Source organism: Seriola dumerili, unplaced genomic scaffold, assembly GCF_002260705.1.
Source record: "Seriola dumerili isolate Sdu_G_001 unplaced genomic scaffold, Sdu_1.0 BDQW01000149.1, whole genome shotgun sequence".
NCBI classification, from domain to species: Eukaryota; Metazoa; Chordata; class Actinopteri; order Carangiformes; family Carangidae; genus Seriola; species Seriola dumerili.
This window is the reverse complement of record NW_019174404.1, coordinates 17,085,656-17,105,950: the sequence shown is the minus strand read 5'-3', so window position 1 is coordinate 17,105,950 and position 20,295 is coordinate 17,085,656. Positions and strand designations below refer to the sequence as shown.

General features: G+C 39.4%; 1 protein-coding gene across 2 annotated transcripts in view; it reads left to right on the top strand.

Annotated features, from left to right (window-relative positions):
• sntg2 (syntrophin gamma 2) overlaps nucleotides 1–20,295 on the top strand; it is an 88,053-nt gene that overhangs the window by 25,463 nt on the left and 42,295 nt on the right. Inside the window, exons 2-8 of one of the 2 annotated variants that reach the window (XM_022750583.1) lie at nucleotides 825–962; nucleotides 1,083–1,134; nucleotides 1,293–1,346; nucleotides 3,291–3,334; nucleotides 4,834–4,875; nucleotides 6,001–6,088; nucleotides 9,813–9,901. In XM_022750583.1, the coding sequence (XP_022606304.1) occupies nucleotides 825–962; nucleotides 1,083–1,134; nucleotides 1,293–1,346; nucleotides 3,291–3,334; nucleotides 4,834–4,875; nucleotides 6,001–6,088; nucleotides 9,813–9,901 (507 nt within the window). Of the gene's footprint in view, nucleotides 1–824; nucleotides 963–1,077; nucleotides 1,135–1,292; nucleotides 1,351–3,290; nucleotides 3,335–4,833; nucleotides 4,876–6,000; nucleotides 6,089–9,812; nucleotides 9,902–20,295 lie in introns of both variants that reach the window. The other variant, XM_022750582.1, reaches the window with a different exon arrangement.

Here is a 20,295-nt window from a genome sequence, read left to right as displayed (position 1 = left end):
AGTGAAAACAGATGATGATGCTACAAGGTCAAGCTAAATGCTTGAAATGTCTAGGTTCTGCGTGGTAATAGTAGTAATACAAAAGAAACAAATCCCAAATGTCGACAGTTCTAGCATCATTATGTCTTGTATGAAAAAAATATTCATGTATTAGATTCAATTGAAAAGACCATGTTTGAAATAAAGGAGTGTGGGGTATGTCAGATCGGGAAGCACGGAGCTGTGCTATCTGAAATATGACTCGCAGCATTGTAAAACTCTATCTGGCAGTCATTCACTTTAATCTCTAGACAAAAAAGTTCAGGCTGTTTCTAATTCATTAGAGCAGCTCGAGGGTTTGGCCATTTTTCATTTGGAATTTGCAGATAGTACTGAGCAGTGAAAGATCAGAGAAAATGCATTAAATTCGAGGGTGGGATTGAGCTGCAAAGTGTTATGTTTACTGGTAACTGTGAAATCTTCACCTACACAGAGATAGTCATAATGTGAAGTGGGACGTCTGAAGCTGTGTTCTTTTATCTGAGTTGGCTATTGTCGTCATTTCAGTCCTCAAAGTTGAATTGTCTAACAACTGCCTGAACTTTTTTTTTTTTTTTTTTTTTGCAAGGTAAAGATGTGAAATTCAAAGCATGCAATTCTTTTTTTTTTTTTCTCTTACACAAAGGTTCACTCTATCACAATGTCAAGCAAAACCAATTAACCCAAAACTAGACCGGCAGAATGGGGTACACAAATGACACATTGAGAAAAGAGGATTAAAATGTTCATTGTGTACATAATTGCTCTGCTTGGCAAAATGTCAATGCTCTTCTCAATTCCAACAGACAAAATCTGGAATTGCTTTGCTGTACAATGAGGAGACCAACAATACCTATGATGTCTGCCTGAAATTGACCAAAGAGGTATTAACCATACAGAAGCTGGATGTGGTTTGCACAAGTGGAAGTGAATCCCAAGTAAATGTAAGTGCGCCCGAGGGCTCGAGACTTGCATTGTAATTCATGCTGCATAACTCCTGAATACTGTTTCTATGTTCAAAATATCCCTTTGCCAATAAGAAACTCCCACTTTCTAAAGCACAGAACTGTTGTACTGCGAAGACAAGCGACTGGCGGTCTCGGCTTAAGCATCAAAGTAAGCAGATAAGTTTTGATTATGGGGAGACTAAAGTAGAAATGAAAAGGCTTTGGGATGCAGAGATGGCTGTTTGTCTGAGAGAGGAGTTTTGGCAGCAGAATTTCACAACCGAAACTCAATAACCTTCATTCTCATCTTTCTCTCCTGCTTTTCAGGGAGGTGCAGAGCACAACGTGCCTGTGGTTATATCAAAGATTTTCAAAGATCAAGTAGGTAAGAAAGTATTTTATCTCGCTACTTTAATGTGGCCTCTGGAATGGTTTTCAGCACGGTGCTAAATGTCATATTGAACAAAGAAATGTTAATGAAATTAGAAAGAGACAGTAGAGATAATTTACTGGTGACATTTGAATTCACAATGAAATGTTGAGCATTTTGAGAGCATCATTGATTTTCAGTTTAGTTTCAGTTTCAGTTTAGGACATAATCAAAGAGCAAATTGTCAAAGGAAGCGGGTCCTCAGCTGTGGTGGTAGAGATGTCTGTTTAAAGGAATAGTTCAACGTTTTGCAAGATATCCATATTTGCTTTATCTCCCAGAGTGAAATGAGAGCATATACATACAATGTGCGTTATGTAGCTGGAGTCAGGATGTGTTTAGCCTAGCTTAGCATAAAGACTGTAAACAAACCCATGAAACCTAGCTGGCACAAATTTGAAACATTGTATTGCATTGCAGTCAGATCGATAAAATTTGAAACATAAATGTATAAAAGTAGATTTCAGCCAGGAAACGGAATCACCAGCTAGCAAGAGCCTTGGAGGCCAACAGCATCATGTAACAGGCAGCCGTCACAGTGACACCAACTGTAGAGGTCATCGTCGGGTCTGGCCCTTGCGATCCTTCGGTCTGGCCCTTGGTCTAGCTTTTGGCTTTCCTGTTTTTAAGTTAAAGTTTATCTTTTGTGTTTATCCATTAGAGGATTTGCGAACGAGATAGAACAGTAAGTGTGGTTTTGGTGATTTGCTTTTAAAAAGGTGTTTATGCTTCTTGAGTGGACTAAATGTCAATTAAGTCTTTTGGATAATAACCTTCATTTCAAAGGCACTACAATGACAGTGTAATGGGTTCTGCGGGAAGTCCTGGATAATTTTCTTGGCGAAAGCAGTTCAAAAGTAAAAGTAATTGCGGCTTGTTTACATCCACCTGCCGTCCTGGTTGCCAGATAGCAGATGGCAACCTCGCTGTGAGGACACGGTTTCTGAAAGTATTATTTGCCTCAGTACGTAACTTCCTTTACAGCCCAGATTATACATTTCTGTTCATGTACAGGTTATACAAAAAAGAGACACTGTCAAACAAGTCAACTTCAGAGTTGAAAGCGAAAGATGCTCTCCGATATGAGATCAGTATCAATTTTCCAATCTAACTCCAAAGCATATTTGCCAAAATGTTGAACTATTTCTTTTATAGTTTGGGCTCTTCATGTTCACCTACTGGTAATGTAAGAAGAAATAAGAACAAGCTCTTTTCAGTGGGGGTGACTACTGAATAATGAGATCTTTCAAAGAGAAGGGGGGTTAAAAAAAAGTTGTGTCTGTGTTTTTACATTTATTATTCATTTTGTGTAGTGTTTCCACTGGGGCAGTTATTCATGATCAGCAAGCCTGCCTACAAATTACTATGCAAAGAGAAACAGTATCACGACTAAACAGTAGCCAGTGTGGAAGAGTAAATGTGACCATGCTGTTTGTTAGATGGACGAGAAAATACTTTAATCATGTTTGTGGGTTAAATTGGAAGAACCGATGACCTCTCGGTATCCTGCTGGGATGCAATATCAAAGCATCATGTGAATCATTTCGCTGTAATTTGTCTTTTTGCCCACATCCCTCTTAATGCCTTTTTGGATATGAGTGAATCATGTCTTCATATCCCCGAGGACGCCAAGAGCCCTTTTCTCAGAGCTTTACAAATCTTTTCACAACAGAGCTTTCATTGTTTCCTCCCGTGCCGCCGAAAATGAGTTTATATCCTGATTAGTTTCAAATTTCATGCTTTCCTGTGTTCTTTCTCTGAGCTGTAGGATGTTGCCTGAGATTAGTTAGACAGAGACATTGATTGCTATTTCCACCACATTACCATGTATGAAATGAGCAATTATTTTCTAATGTTTTCATTAACCTCTGACACTTGACAATTGACGCCCGCAGCCGATCAGTCGGGGAAGCTTTTCGTCGGGGATGCTGTGTTGCAGGTTGGTACATCGGTTCGTGACTTATTTTTGCCCCAAGGTTGATTTGGGTCACAGCCAAGAGTGGCAACTTGTTGCACCTTAATTTCAACCCTCTTTTATTTTGACGGAGTGTAATTTCATTGAAGGAAAAGGAATAGAATTATTCTTTTTTTTTTTTTTTCTTTTTTTTTTTAATGCATGATTTTAATCAAATGAGTCTTTTAATATCTCTGCTCCTTTGAAAAGATAATGCTGTGATCAGATATAGTCTTACTGAATTGTGACACACTATTTCAATTTAACCAAATAGACATCTCACTGTCATGGATGCTGTGGTATTTTAATCATAAGGTCATCAATAAATTATAGCTTTTGTTCATTACAATCATTGAAACCCAAAAGTGTCTGGTATTTACTAATGATATTCATTTAATCTTTTTAAAAAGTTAATTTGAATCTGTCTGGCAGGTTTATTGGGTGTGCTGTTTATCTAGAATATCAAGTAGATATATTGGACAGCTGAACAATATTAAGATTCATACTGGAAGTTATTATGAATTATATTATGAATTGATTTGCAATTGCTTCCACCTTTTGTTTAGTTGCAAAATGACTTATTTGAATTGTCAAACTGCAGGATATTGCATGTATCTGCATATGTTAAGCCGTGGGAGGACAGTGCAGCAAATGCAGGGGGGGGGGGTCACAATTTTCTGTCGAATAAACTTTAGAAGTTTTTAGTCAATAATGAATAAAAAATATGTTAAGACTCAAATTTAAATCTGCAATTATATTCTTGTCACTGTTAATAGTTACATTTTATTCAGTGTAATCAATGTATGTCAAATAAACAGCAAATCGTGACTATGAGACATCGGTCCTCTGCCCCCCCCCCCCGACTCCTCCTACTTATAGGAGCAAGACACCCAGACGGAGAGCATTGTTTGTAGTTGATTTGTGTTTCTTCTAGTTGTTGTTCATTTTGTGTCTCTGGTTGTTTTGCTTGTCTTTGTGATCATTTTATGTCTTTTCATGGATATGCATCTGTTCATGGTCGTTCTGCGTCTCCATGGTAATTCTGTCATTTTGATTGTTGTGTGTTTCTTCGTGGCCATTTTTGCTTCTGTTTTTCTGTGTCTTTTTGCGACTATTTGGTGTTGTTTTGCGTCTGTATGTGGCTGTTTTTGGTTATATTTTGTCAGTTATTTTGTTATTTTGGTTTGATAGGATTTCTTGATGGAAAGCCTAACAGTCAGGTTAACACAGGTTTACTCTAAGGGCCCAGGGCCAGCACCCAGTAGACTTGCTCAGTAATCTGTCATAATCATACTAACAAGCCCAACTACCTGTCACTTTCTGACTTTGGTAGGGGGCCAACAGGGGTGCCCATCATATCCTGTGCCACCTGTGGCCGAGCCCCTGGCCCCAACCCAGTAGCAAATGAGCAAAGAGTTGCTAAATTACACACTTTCTCCATTATTATTTACATTTTCTTTCCCACTCTCTGTTCGTTTCTTTAGGTCAACGGCATAAACGTAGAGCACTGTACTCATGAGGAAGTTGTGAGTATATTTGTAATAAAAGCTAATACCCTGCTCCATCCATCCTTTGCTGTTCCATCCGTCTCCCAGGTTTAACACCTAATCCCAGCGGTTATCAACACGGAGGTGCGCCTCAACAATCTGAGTTGTCATCTTGGCAGGAAGCTGTTTTTCTTTTGGTTTACACTGTGACAAATTGAAAAGATTGAAAAGCAGCAGATCCGTATCAAAAGCTGCACAGGAATTGAGGGTGGTAATATTTGGCAGACTTTTTACACATTCTCAATTTCCATCTCCAATTTAGCTTCTCGCTTTGTTAAATGTTTCCCTTATTCTCTGCCCCTATCTCCCACACACACACACACACACACACACACACACACACACACACTCTCCCCTTGTCTGTCATCTCTGTCTCTCCCCCAAAACAGCTGTTCACTATATTCACCTGCACAGCGTCAAAGCACATAATGAGGAGTTTCTCTTAAGAAGCAAATCCAGGGCTTTTAATGGCTTTCACACTCCCCAGCACTGACAGATGCTCAGGCTGAAGGAACAAGGGCTAACACATATTGTCGGAGAGAGTAGCAAGGAACCTGATAGCAGATAGCATTTAGGATAGTAGGGATGTAATAATGCCCTAACACGATAGATGTTACATACAAGCGTCTCATTTCCTCGTCTAACATACAAGGAAGACAGATTAGATATTTCTTCCTTTTTAATTACCTTACTTGAATGCCTCTTTGAAACTATGACTCAACATCTTTTGAGGACATATTTTGTATCACGTAGGCATCAGATAATCAGAGCGTAATTACTTTGTGTTGTCAGCTGTCACTTTCCCGCCGCCTGTCAGAAGAGAGAGTGAGACGCCGGCCTTCAGGTTCCACCTTTGATGATTTAAGTGAAGCCACTTCAGTCAGGCTTTAACGTATGATTGCATATTCTTCACTCGTCTCCAGTTACATTTTGTTTGCTCGGCGCTGCGTGCGGCTTGACATGAATGTGGCGGGTTTCATTTACGTGAGATTACATTTTATCTCGCTGCATCGCTCACAATCTATCTCTCTCTCTCTCTCGCTGTCTATCTCTATCACAATCTCTCTCTTCTTCTTCTTCTTCTTCTTCTCTCGCTCCTGACAGGTTCACCTCTTGCGTACGGCGGGAGATGAGGTCACCATCACTGTTCGCTACCTACGAGAAGTTCCATCATTTCTAAAACTGCCTCTAGGTAAGAGTCGAGTCATTTTGTTGCCATGTGAGCTCACAATAACTCTATTTCATTGAGCATTTTTAACAATAATCTATCTCTAAAACTACATAAATAAAAAAATATTTTTAGGAGATTGCCTTTTTACTCACCTTAACGCTTTAAAGCTGTTCAATAGATGAGAATTTGTTTCAAAGTAAAAAATTGTCATGCTCGGTGGCCTGAGCAGTAATGGCAGCAACAGCCAGAGCTGCAGCCTCCTGCTCCTGTACTTACCTTCAGCAGCTTGAAAACAGTGATACTAAAATCATTCATGTGGAGCAGATAAAAGGTGAGAAATGAGGTACGCTGGTGAGGCAGGTAAGAAATTGAAGCAGTTCTCAAGACAAATATGGCAAATTTTTGGAAAGTTTGGCAATTTTATGGGTTTTAAAGAAAGTGGAAATACAGTGGCAAGGAAAAGTAAGTGGACCCTTTGTAATTGTATTCATTGATGTATGAATTTGTCCCAAAATGTGGTCAGAGCTTAATCCAAGTTACAAGTATGAACAAAATCAAAATCAGTCTATCTGAAAGACCCCCTCCAACGATGATCATGTTTTTAACCTTGTTAACATGTCCATATGATATTTTTTTATATACTTTATATATTTTTTAGATACATATGATTACATAAGACATATCATGAGTGATTTTTTTTTTTTTTTTTTTCTTTTGTGGGAAAACCATGTTCAATAAAATGTTAATCATAGCATAGTATTTTTACTTAAACAAATCCACTCAAATCAATGTGTTGTTCTTGCCCATATTAAAACCATCATTCAAACATTCAGATTGTAGGCTGGAAAAAGTATGTGAACCCCTCGGCTACTGGCATTAACTAATGCTAATTGGAGTCAGGAGTTGCCAAACCTGGAGTCCAATCAATGAAGATTGGACGTTTGGGTTAGAGCTACTTTTGAGTTTGCTATTCACAAGAAGCATCTGCTGATGTGAACTGCAAAAAAAGGATCTCAGAGGACTTAGGCTGAAGAACCGATGATTGGCATAAAGCTGGAAAGTCATCTCAAAGACATCAGGTATTCATCAGTCCACAGTCAGACAAACTGTCTATAAATGGTGATAGTTCAGTGCTGTGGCTACTCCCCCTAGAAGGACAATGACCCCAAACATCAAAGTAAATCTACAACAGAATGACTTCAAACAAAGAAAATCCACCTTTTGGAGTGGCCCAGTCAGAGCCCAGACCTTAATCCAGTAGAGACGCTGTGAAATGACCTGTAGAGAGCTGCTCACACCAGACATCCTAAGAATATGTCTGAGCTGAGGCAGCTCTATAAGGAAGAATGGGCCGGAATTCATCCCAAACATTGTGCATGTCTGATCAGCAGCTGTACTGGCACTGCTTGTTTGAGGTTATTGGTGATAAAGGAGGTTCAACTAGGGTTCACTTACTTTCTCCACCAGCACTGTGAATGTTTACTGGCTTTGTTTGTTCATGTGATATTAGCTTAGTGACACTGTGTTTCATCTACATTTGTGACTTGGATGAAGATCATATGACGCTTTATGAGCTGTTATTGCCAAAAAACCTGGTGATGATAAAGTGTTCACATACTTTCACTGCACTTACTTTCCTCCTTTCTTTTACCACTTCCTGCAGTGGAGGAACCCATGGTTGCTTGCCTAAAATATCTGCAGTAATCACATTCACAATATTAAGTTAATCATTTCTAAATTTGTAGCTGAGCGATTTAAAGGACAGATTTTCAAACCAATAATATGGTTCATTTATTGTGCATGATTTGGTCAATTGGCATATCTCTAGTTATTATTTTATATCTAGGAATATTTTATTACTCAATATTTTAGGGTTTAAGGAAATTGTGATGAGAATTTTTGACAGCTTTTTGACATTTTATAGGCCAAACAATTCATTAATTAAAATAAATAATTGGCCAATTATTAGATTATGAAAACAATCATAAGTTACAGCCATGTTTGATTGTTTGTTTACTTCCTTGAACATAAGTGAACAACCCACCACTCAGCTGTCGTCATCAAATTTAAATTCAAAAGTTGGTAAATTCTGATTGGTGCTCATGTGTCATCACCTTTCTCTAACTGAGCCCAACTGGGGGAGAAAATGTGAGAGCTGACAGAGAAACAGGTTTTCGGGGCCTATATACATTATGGTCTGGTCAATTAACATGTATGTTGACCAACATTAAATCCTCATTCAAGGTCCACTTACTAGCTTATTCCTGACCTTTAAACCATGTCTCACTCTCCTCAGCAGATAGTTTGCTCTCAGCGGTCTCCACGACAACTGGACAAGCTCAATGTGGGAAGGAGGGCCATGAGATGTGGTTGAAGGCTCAGGAAAAAGCCATTAAGAGAAAGTTACGTGGAAGTAACTTTTAACTTAGCTTAGTCTAAACACTCAAAGCGGGGGCCAGGTGGGGACCTGGCTAAAACAACTTGTAATTTCTACATTTCAGTTTTTGTACAGATTAAACAAACAAGATATAACACGCCAACTAGAGAGATTTAAAGATGCTGCTTGATGAATTTTGTTACCTTGGGATGGAGCCAGGCTATATGTTTACCCCTGGTTCAAGTCTTTATGCTGAGCTATGAACCGTATCCTGGCTTCAGCTTAATATTTAACTGACATTTCCCAAAATGTTCTCCTCCTTCTTTGGGTTTTTTACAGCAATTGTGATCCAATATGTTTCATTACTGGCTCCTTATGGTTTTATGCTGCTATTACAATCCTGTAATCAGTCCGGTTGCTTTTAAAAACCTAAATATATTTGTCCTTCCTTCCACTGTGTGTGTCCCAAAATGTTGAACTGTTCCTTTGAAATCTCAGCCAACTCAAATGTAATGGGAGCATCATCAAAGTCTGTAGCACATGGGAACTTAACTTTACATCTGGGTCTTCAGATGTTCACAGTTGTGTGTGAGACACAAACATCCGGACTGCTGAGCCACCAGTAATTGTTGTCTTATGAATTAGCTGTAAGCAACAAAAAAAAAAAAAAAATGAATGAAGGCCCTGTAATACAAATGACTTCAGTCTCTACCGGCAAACATAACGATCATTTTGTACAGTTTCCTTAATTATGGACACATAATGATGACACAGATGTAGAAAAATAATTAATACTAATAGACTTTCATGAATATTTATGGCTTGGTTGATAAACCACCACATTCTCGCAAATTCAAAGTGCGAGCTGTGAGAAATGTAGCCCTCATGTCTTGTGGGATAGTTAACATTCATAGGAAGGTGTCAGTGCAGAGATGATCAGGTTTTGCTGTAGGGTGTTTGGCCGGTGAATTGTGCTTTGTTGCCTGAGAAAGAAAAAGGTTCAAGTCGATTTCTCTCGAAGGCGTTTGTCGTTTCACCGTGGCACAAAATGACAAGCAGGAGAGGCCAGGAGCTGTTTGCCTCACTTTACTGAGTGTGACCGAATCAGTAATCAGGTCCTCCAACGCCAAGCTAATATCAAATCAAAGAGCAGCATTTGTCTCTTTTGGATGCTGTCCGTGAGCTACACTGTACGACCTGAAGGCAGGACAGCAGTCAGTAATAAACATTAAAATCAACTGAGCCATGATATTTGAGGTTTAGGTAAAACTCTCGACTTATTTTCTTTGTTTCTGAAAGAATAAAATAACTAGCACGATGTGAAGTTGGACTAACTGTTGGAAGAGTGATTCTTCACTGTTTTCTCAGGTTCTCCTGGGCCGTCGACGGATCACAGCAGAGTGTCCTCTCCCCTCTTTGACAGTGGCTTACATTTAAATGGAAATGGAAACAACACAGTAAGAAAGATTGATTTGATATTTCATGTGTAATGTGGAATGGATTGTGTTTTGGTACCTTGATCTCTTCAGATGGTATATGGTTAGAGCGATATTTAAATTGTGCAGTGTTTACAGTATAAGGATCTTTATCCGAGGGGCTCATTCACTACAATCATTACCACCTTCTGAATAATCTGTTTCTAAAATATCTTTACATACTGGCTCACTTCAATGTCACATTTTAAAAATCATATAACTGATACTTTAGACATGACCTACAGGATACCGTGGACAAGAATGTAATTGGCTTGTAATTTTATAAGCGTCCATGAAGACTATTAGTTCCATTCATCTCGAGAAACGATCCTCCTCCTCAAAGAGCCTTTGCCTACACGTACCAGAATGCATTATGTGTGAGACTTTCACTAGTGAACCCTCAGATGAGTCTACCTTTGGGTGTATGTATGTTTACTGCAGCGCTAATTAAGCTTCTTATCATATCTGTACCGTGGCCACTACAATACACTACAAAACAACAGGAAAAGTGATCTATGATTATGTGGGTTCGAAGGCTCAGGTGGAGCAGCCAGCAACGTCATCTGGCTCCTCTAACCATGAATGGTTAGCAGCTGTACACGTCCCTCAGCCAAGGCTGAAATTTCATCTAAATTCGAATGGAAAATGGAAATGTTTGATCTGCATCACAATGCACTAAGTTTTTGACAATCACAGGGTAAATGTGCCAAGTCCCTCTTCTAATTCCAGTTAGTGCAATTGTTAAAGTGGAAATAATGACAGTATCAGATGATGAGAACCCTGCACGCGCGCGCGCGCGCACACACACACAGGTGTTTTTCTGTCAGGTGTTGAGGTTTCTCGCTCTCAGGGGTGAGATGTGAATCAAACAGAGTTTGTAGAGAGGTCTAATGAGGCAAAATATGTAAAAGCACAAGTGGGGGTGGACAACAGCGTTGGGCATTGATGCAATACTTAGTAAGATGGTGCTTCTTCAGTAACGAGTAGTGTAAAAGATCATAATTTGAAATTCAGTAATTTCATTATAATTATTTATCCTGGAGCACTTTGACATCTTGGAGGGTTGGCTTGTTTGATGTCTTATCAACCAACCCTGTCTCCTCAAAATGATTTTGCTCTACAACTAAACTGCAAAAGCAAATACACCTTGTTGGAATTGCAGCCCGATTACATGTTCTATTAACATGTTGTTCATTTACCTATTTTACACGTTGCAAATACACTGATACTGAACATATCAGTAAAATGATCAAATATCCGATCTTTCAGTATACTATCCACTTGTAGTGACCACATGTTTATGTTTAGGCACAAGTGCTGTTGTTTTCTGAACTTAAACACGGATGGGACACTGAATGTGAACCTCATGCGCTTTGCACGCCTGTCATCCACCCCAACACACCCCCAAGCAACTTCGCTGCTGTTGATAAACGTAGCGCTTCATTCATTCAGAAAATATGTTGCCTCTAAACATAATCCAGCCAGTGATTACATTTCCTCCAAAACACATTAGCTGTTGCTGTTTAGCTATATAGAAACATAATTTCGAGGAGACAGAGTTATAGCAGGAGTTAGATGGAGTTGAATTTTTATCTGTGTGTTAATAGACTCATTTGGGAGGTATTAACTCCACACAAGGTTGCAGGTGGAGGGAGGTGGCTAGTTTCTGCCAAAACAGGAGAACTGCACCTTCCGATAGCGACGTAGTTGTCATATTTACGTGCTGTGGTTCGCTAACCACTGCTACCTCTTTTAAACAGAAGACATGTTGATACATCACGGAAGGAATGGCACAGGTGTAAAATAAATGATGGCTGGATTCCCTTTAGCTGCTTGAGTTTCATGGTCCTGATATTTAGGTGGCTCACTGTCGCACTGTCATGACTTACTGGGACATATGTTATTATGACAAGTCAAAATGTCTGCTGTGAAAAGACATATTCTTCTTAATGAGTAACAGTATAACATTTTTTTTTTTTTCTTTGGGGGGGGGGGGGGGGGGGGGGGGCTAGCTTGTTTGCTGTTTTACCAGGACTTTGATGGAGTTGAATCAGTCTGTTAGTCCAGTGGACAGTCTGGTGTGACTGAACTTGGCTGAACTTGGCGGAGGGGCTGGAGGTGGAGGGACATGACTAGCGTTGAACTGCACCTTCTAGTTACTCCATAGTTTAATATTTTACATGTTGCCTCACTAGCTAACCACTTTTTGTTGAGTGTTTGAGGTTGTGTGAAGCCTGTGTTTGCTAGCTGTTGATGGTCAGTAAGTACCTCTAAACTGTAGGCTGGCTGTTTATTAAACCACATTGTTTCATTTTCTATTTCTAAATGTTTAAATACTAAACTTGTGATATAGGGCTGGGCAATTAACCGAAAAATATCAAAACCAACATTTAGAAACCTCCCACTAACTATAATCTTGCTCATGGAGGTAAATTTGTTGAACACTTTCCCCATTGCATGCATTCCTGTACTGTCCCTTTTTTTTTTTTTTTTTTTTTAGGGTTAGGGTTAGAAAAAAAGAACTACCTTGTTGTACATCATGGGACTCCACCCCATCCAACTAACCTTAGTCTGCGTTCATTCAAAGCAAAACTGGTGATATGGATGACATGAGTGCAAACACTGAACCTCAACCTTAGCACGTTTTAACAAAGAAGCATCCTGTGTCAGTCATTTAGGCACATTTTGGCTTCCGTGAAGATGACACCAAACAAAAAGAAGTCAAAAGAAAACACTGCAGAAAAATTATTTCAGCGTCCAAAGGTAAAACAACCAATTTGTTGAATCTCTTGGAACACAATCACATCCAAGAGAAAGAAAGGGAGAGGGAAGCGCCAAAGTAATCGTTCATTAATTGTAATCGAGGTAAAAGTCTGAAATAATCATGTTGTGCTTGCCCATGGTGGGGCCTTTCAAAGACAAAAAACAAGACCCTTTCTCAATGTACATTGCTGTCAATGTGTAAACACAGCTTTAGGTTATTGAAATGTTGATCTAAGTGGCCGTCAATTTCCTAGTTCATCAAACTTCAGTTGCTTTTGCTTTATCAGTGAAGAAAGTTTCGAGTATTAACCCTGCCCTCACGTTGATGTCGTCAGCAGATTCAGAAAAACTGCAGTAGGGACCAAATTTCCCTTTGCACTGGAGGGCAGCAAGAGCACATACTACCGATCAACTCTAATCATCGGCTATAGAGCCTGTCTGTCTTTATCATTCTAGCTAGCTCAGCAGGGCTAACCAGTAGCCGGGTGCCAGCAGCAGCAGCACTATCAGCAGCAGCCTGAGCCACTGCCTCTCTTTGTGGACTGTGGCTCATATAAATCTGCTTTGACTTTGACATGTCATTAAATGTGAAGTAATCCATAACGTCCTCTACGCATATATGCTAGGTCGGTGTTTGGCTGTCCAAAATGTGGGTCCCGACCCTGATAGCTGACTGCTGTGGAGCTGTTCCCCTGGCAGAGGGAGGAAAATTAAACTTATCTCAGCCAAACTCTCCCTGTTGTTCCTCCACCCTTCACTGATTTTAAAATAGGTCAGAGGGTGATGGGAGTAAGCTAGGGTGTTAGCTACACTGATACAGAGAATATTATCTCGTTTTGTGGATGTCACCAGCGACTAGTCCTATTATTGACGTTTTAAACAAGTTTTAAAATCCGCAAAATGATCCTTAATTTGTTAATGTTGTACTTTCAAATAAGATCTAATGCAGTCTAAATAATTTAGATCTAAATTACTTTCTATATGAATTTGCATACACCTGCAACAGAATAACATATCAATATAGGAGAAATGTTCTTACTAACATTTTACCCTCTTTTACAAAATCATTCACTGACATGCACTCAGTTATACATTTTTTATACATCAGTTAATCATATGTTAACCTCAAACTGCTCCTGTTTTCATTGCTCTCCACGAAAATTGGAAAAAAAAATTCCATGTCAATTTGTTTTATTGATTAATAAATGTTGAATGTGGAGAATTATACCATGTCTATTCATTTTTATTTCATGTCTACAGCCACATGATCAATGTGTGATCTCTGCACACTGCAGCAGTAAAGCAGCACCAGTACCTGTTTGATCTTGTGCGTGGTTCTACACTGGAGATCAATCTTTGGCTGTGGTTTCATAGGGAGGCAAGGGTCAAAAGGAAGAGCAAGCAGGCAAAATAATTCATCAGGTTCTGTGTTATCCCGCAAAGCTGCTATTAGCTCCTTGAGCTCGCTCGATCTTAGAGCGATGATGGCTGTGATTACAGTGTACACTGCTCGCATGATAGGTGGGAGTAGTTTCACTATAGTAGCAGATTGATTTCACAGAGGGATATTTCAAACTCACCAAAGCACAATGTGATAGAGTCACTTCATCGCCTGTATTAACAGGACACACTCAGCACTGGCTTCCAAAAACATCCAGTAAATGCCCTTCATTGGAGTGCGCATCCTAGAAGAACGGCTCAGGTCAGGTTTAACTCATAACGACCAAACGGATACAGTATGTCAGCGCGGAGGTAACAACAGTGTTGGCCATGCTGCAGACATATCAAGCAAATTGGGTTTGATGTTGCTATAGATCTAAACATTATATACTGAGCATGATGAATGTTATAATTCCTCCCCAAAGCCACTGTTTCACTGTTTTATTGGTAAGGCATCAGAAAATTGCACATTAATATGGTAATCTATATTGAAAAGCGAAGCTGTAAAGACTGCATCTTTGGCTCGTCATTTTACATGAATTATTCAGAGAAAGCATGAAGGACAGCAGGTGGCCACTTTAACCTTTCATAGATAATCTAGATTTAAAGTGTTTCCATTTAAATCCCTAGCAGGAGCTGGAGAGGGCGAAACATCTTTGTACACTGGGCCTGTGCATGGTCTGCATTTCTTTCAATTCCCAGTATGTGCACATGGTTTATCTGAGGAAAGAACAGACCCTAACACATGCCTAGCTATGCAAAAACAAATGATATAGGTCAGTTTGATCTAGCAGGGATATTTACATTTAATTATCTTGAAAATCTGAAAACTAAGTGGCTGCCAAACGCAATCAGCCAGGTGGTTTTTTAACCCCAGAAATAGCATTTAAGGAGTGAAAAACACAAATAGCAAGAACTGGCCTCCATTTACTTTTTGCTCACGTCAAGTGAGATTCTTCTTGCCTTGCAAAAAAGGCAAAATTATGTGAGTTGTTGTTTTTGTTCTTAGAGTAATTGGTTGTTGTGTTGTTTTTTTGTTTTTTTAAGTTGTGAATTCACTTTAATGTTCCGAGTATAACGATAGGAAGCCTCCAGATAGAGATTTTCAGAAAAGTAGGGCAACCCATAACTTTATTTTTTCCCAAAAGAAAAAAAATGACATTGCATGCCATTAAGTAGCTCTGCACCATATGAAATAGTCTGTAATGGAAAGGGTCATTAAGCCTGAGGTTGGATAAGGGTTGAAATGGTAATTGAGCTCATGTACTATACAACTTCTGCACATTCTGTATAGTAAAAGAAATTAACTGGATGTTCCTTGATTCTTTTTTCTGCTTAAAATTCTCACTTTTGAATAAAGGTTATGATTTTCTCATCTATGAATTTTGCCCAGAAAAGGGCAGCACTATTTTTTTTTATGAGTTTCTATCAAATAAATAATCACTGGGTGTATCTGAAGCTGTACTAATCAATAAACTCAATGAGAATTATCGCCTAACTCCCTGCCGCCGAATGTGTTTTTTTGCCGGGAGCAGGTGACTGTGATTGTCGCTTGACAAGAGCTTCGGCCACTTGCATTTATAATACAAAATATTATAATACGTCGTACTCTGAGCAGCGGTATGTCTTCAGGGCAGACTGGAGGCTACTATCGGAAAGTGACAAGATGGGCCGGTGCTAGCTGGTTAGCATGCTAACTTCAGTAGAGGAAAAGGGTTAGGGTTAGGGTTAGGGTTAACGAGAAAGTGACAAGAGTTAACATTGCTTTCCACCACAGGAGCCAGCTCTTTGCAAAAAAGGAATGAAGTTTGATGCTGTGCACGCAATGTCTCTACTAGACTGGTAAACAGCTGTCAATGCTAGCACTGACTATGTAGCAATAGCAAAACTTACAAACAGCTCCTTTAATGGTTTTGGTTCACTCTCATCAGCTCGGCAGCTGTTTTTGGCGAAAAAGGGCTGATAGACAGTTGACAAAATAGTTATGGACTAGCTAGACATTATAGTGGAGCAATTAGCTAATGAAGAGCCAGATTTTTTGCTCAGTAGTTGGTGGAGACCAAAATAGAGCGAGAGTTAACATTGTACTTTACTTTCATCAGGTGCCCAGAAGCAGAATGTTGCTCAGTGTCTGCTGAATGTGTAAATAGACAACTGTTTGCTATATGAGTGCCTTGTTACTTAGCTTTTTTTGCTCTCCTCAAGTGGGAAAAAAATCTGTTAATACCGCTTTAATCACTTCAATCGCATTGTTTATAAACTGCCACTCAGTTGATTTTATTGTTTCAGAAACACCAAATCTTACGACAAGTTAAATAGGACAATTTTTTTGTGCAGCTAAAGAATTGGCAGTAAATGTTCATTATGTGAGTTCCTCAGATCCGAAGAAGGACTTCTTTCTAGACTCACCATTTTTCATTAACACTCAACCATCACACAGGGAGAAACGGTAGCGTGTAATACACAGTAATTTCTCCACTGACACTAGACCTAATAAACCCGAATGGAGTGAAACCACAAGGGGCACGGTGGGATGAGGTGCATGATGATCCCATTTTCTTGACAGAGAAGACATTGCTTTTTTTCATTTTGCTCTCAATATCTGTACATTAAACGACTGTATACAGAGAGGCCAGCTGAGTTTCAAAACTTCTCTACTGGTCAGTGTCAGATTTTTTTAGTTTAGACCCAGCATTGTTAATCCATGGGTCATTGATATTAAATATAAGTCCCCCTGCTACATTTTTTTAGGATGGCAATGATGCACTCCAGTCTGTTGGTTTACCACTTTGGTACAGACAGAAACGTCTCAACAGCTATTGGATGGATTGCCTTGAAAAACAAAATGGATATTCACGATCACCAGAGGATGAAAACCTACCTGCTTTGCTTACAGTTGTGTGAAAAAGTGTTTGCCCCCTTCCTGATTTCTTATTTTTTTGCATGTTTGTCACACTTAAATGTTTCAGATCATCAAACAAATTTAAATATTAGACAAAGATAACACAAGTAAACACAAAATGCAGTTTTAAAATGAAGGTTTTTATTATTAAGGGGAAAAAAAAATCCAAACCTACATGGCCCTGTGTGAAAAAGTGATTGCCCCCCCCCCGTTAAAACATAAATTAACTGTGGTTTATCACATCTCTGGAAAGCTGAGTTCAATTTCTCTAGCCACACCCAGGCCTGATTATTGCCACACCTGTTCTCAATCAAGAAATCACTTAAATAGGACCTGCCTGACAAAGTCAAGTAGACCAAAAGATCCTCAAAAGCTAGACATCATGCTGCGATCCAAAGAAATTCAGGAACAAATGAGAAACAAAGTAATTGAGATCTATCAGTCTGGAAAAGGTTACAAAGCCATTTCTAAAGCTTTGGGACTCCAGCGAACCACAGTGAGAGCCATTATCCACAAATGGCGAAAACATGGAACAGTGGTGAACCTTCCCAGGAGTGGCCGGCCGACCAGAATTACCCCAAGAGCACAGCAACGACTCATCCAAGAGGTCACAAAAGACCCCAGAACAACATTCAAAGAACTGCAGGCCTCACTTGCCTCAGTTAAGGTCAATGTTCATGACTTCACCATAAGAAAGAGACTGGGCAAAAATGGCCTGCATGGCAGAGTTCTAAGACGAAAACCACTGCTGAGCAAAAAGGACATAAAGGCTCGTCTCAGTTTTGCCAGAAAACATCTTGATGATCCCCAAGAACTTTTTGGAAGGTGTATGTCCCATTACATCTGGTGTAAAAGTAACACGGCATTTCAGAAAAGGAACATCATACCAACAGTAAAATATGGTGGTGGTAGTGTGGTGGTCTGGGGCTGTTTTGCTGCTTCAGGACCTGGAAGACTTGCTGTGGTAAATGGAACCATGAATTCTGCTGTCTACCAAAAAATCCTGAAGGAGAATGTCCGGCCATCTGTTCGTGACCTCAAGCTGAAGCGCACTTGGGTTCTGCAGCAGGACAATGATCCAAAACACACCAGCATGTCCACCTCTGAATGGCTTAAGAAAAACAAAATGAAGACTTTGGAGTGGCCTAGTCAAAGTCCCGACCTGAATCCGATTGAGATACTGTGGCATGACCTTAAAAAGGCGGTTCATGCTCGGAAACCCTCCAATGTGGCTGAATTACAACAATTCTGCAAAGATGAGTGGGCCAAAATTCCTCCACAGGGCTGTAAAAGACTCTTTGCCAGTTATCGCAAACGCTTGATTGCAGTTGTTGCTGCTAAGGGTGGCCCAACCAGTTATTAGGTTTAGGGGGCAATCACTTTTTCACACAGGGCCATGTAGGTTTGGGTTTTTTTTCCCCTTAATAATAAAAACCTTCATTTAAAAACTGCATTTTGTGTTTACTTGTGTTATCTTTGTCTAATATTTAAATTTGTTTGATGATCTGAAACATTTAAGTGTGACAAACATGCAAAAAAATAAGAAATCAGGAAGGGGGCAAACACTTACAACTGTATATACTGACTTTTCCCGTTGCACCACAGGTTAATATTTGTCAATTTTGGTTAAATGTCTCAACAACTATTGGATGGATTGCCCTAAAATATGGTAGGGACATTGATGTTCCTCTCAGGATGGACCGTGTTTAGTGCTAATTGCGAGATGTTAGCATGCTAACATGCTAAATTACAATGATGACAAGGGTAAACATCACCATGTTAGCATACAGATGTTAGCATTTAGCTCAAGTTACCACAGCCTCACAGTCTTAGTCTTGTTAAGACTTCACTTTTCCATTGTGACTTTCTCTGGCTGACCACATTGTTTCTTGGTTACAAGATGAGACAATATTAAAGTTGACAAAAGAGCAATCATGTTTTTTCTTGCGATTTTCCCTCCCCACGCACTCAAATCTTTTCTGTAAGTGATTACTATTCATTAAGCTTGTCTTCAGTTAGCTTTCTTGACAGTGAAATGACACATTTTTCCTTTTTCACTGCACCTTTGGCCATTTACCTCATTGACTTATTTAGATGTTTTCAAATAATTATGCTTTGCCAGTCATCTCTGAAGTACCAGTATCCATGAAGGAGTCACTGACTGATGTGAAGAACAACACTGTGACTTCAGTTGCTTTTTTTTCCAGCTCTTCAGTAGAGGCAGGTGCTTTGTCAGTGTAATCCACTCTGACAGCCTGATAGTTTTCTATTTCCTGCCACCTCACCTCCTCTCTGCAGAGCACCACTTGAGAGTTAACTAAAACATTTTGTCCTGGGTTGACATGAAATGGAGCAAACAAACATAATTTCTTCAGAAATTGAGTAATTACTGGCGAGGAGCTGACAGGGGTCTGCATGCGACATGCTGTAGTTCAGCAGTGATGTGTAACTCACTTTGCAAAGGTAGGCAGTTTTGTTCACTCTTGACTACATTCCACCCGGAGGCTATTTTAATGCTTTGGTAATACGTTCAGCCATTTTGAACTTGGGGGAGGGCAGCTGATTTAGTTTGTGTACAATGAGCAGCGGCAGGTGTCTTGTCAGTGTACTCCACTACCGTACCTGTACCATGTTTATAACTACACAGGGGCTACACCAGATTGTTTTTTTATTGTTTATTTTGTGCTGACAGATCATCTCTAGTTGCAGGAATGATTCACAGTTTGATGTTGCTAAAGCTTCACTTATTTGATCCCCAAGCTTGTAACTCATTAGATAATGTGTAATGCATCTGTTCTTCATTAAGTGTGGTGTGATTTGCATTTAAATGTGGCGCTCTTCCAGCTGTCAAAGCTTTTGTCAACATATTGTGCTTTAGGACCTTTCGAATTTTTGATGCACCAGCATCAGTCTTGGAGGGGCTTCATTAAACCCTAGAATTTTGAAAGATTTTAGAGGTAGTCACAATCTTTTGTCCTGTGTTATGTCACAATTATGCCATACTATGATACCAATAGTAACAGCATAGAGTGTCTTTGGTGTCTGAGTGTGTGTATTTTGCCACGCCTGAAATTAATTATTGTAAATGTAAATATGCTGTCCTGTACTCTTTCTAAAATTGTTAAAATTTATAAACCAACTACATGTGCTCTACAATAGATTCAACCCCAGACAAACTCACAGAAGAACTATTCAATATGCAAGGATACCCTCTTCTCAGGATCATCAAATCTCTCTGTTCTGTACTCAACACTTTTGAAAATGAATTTTG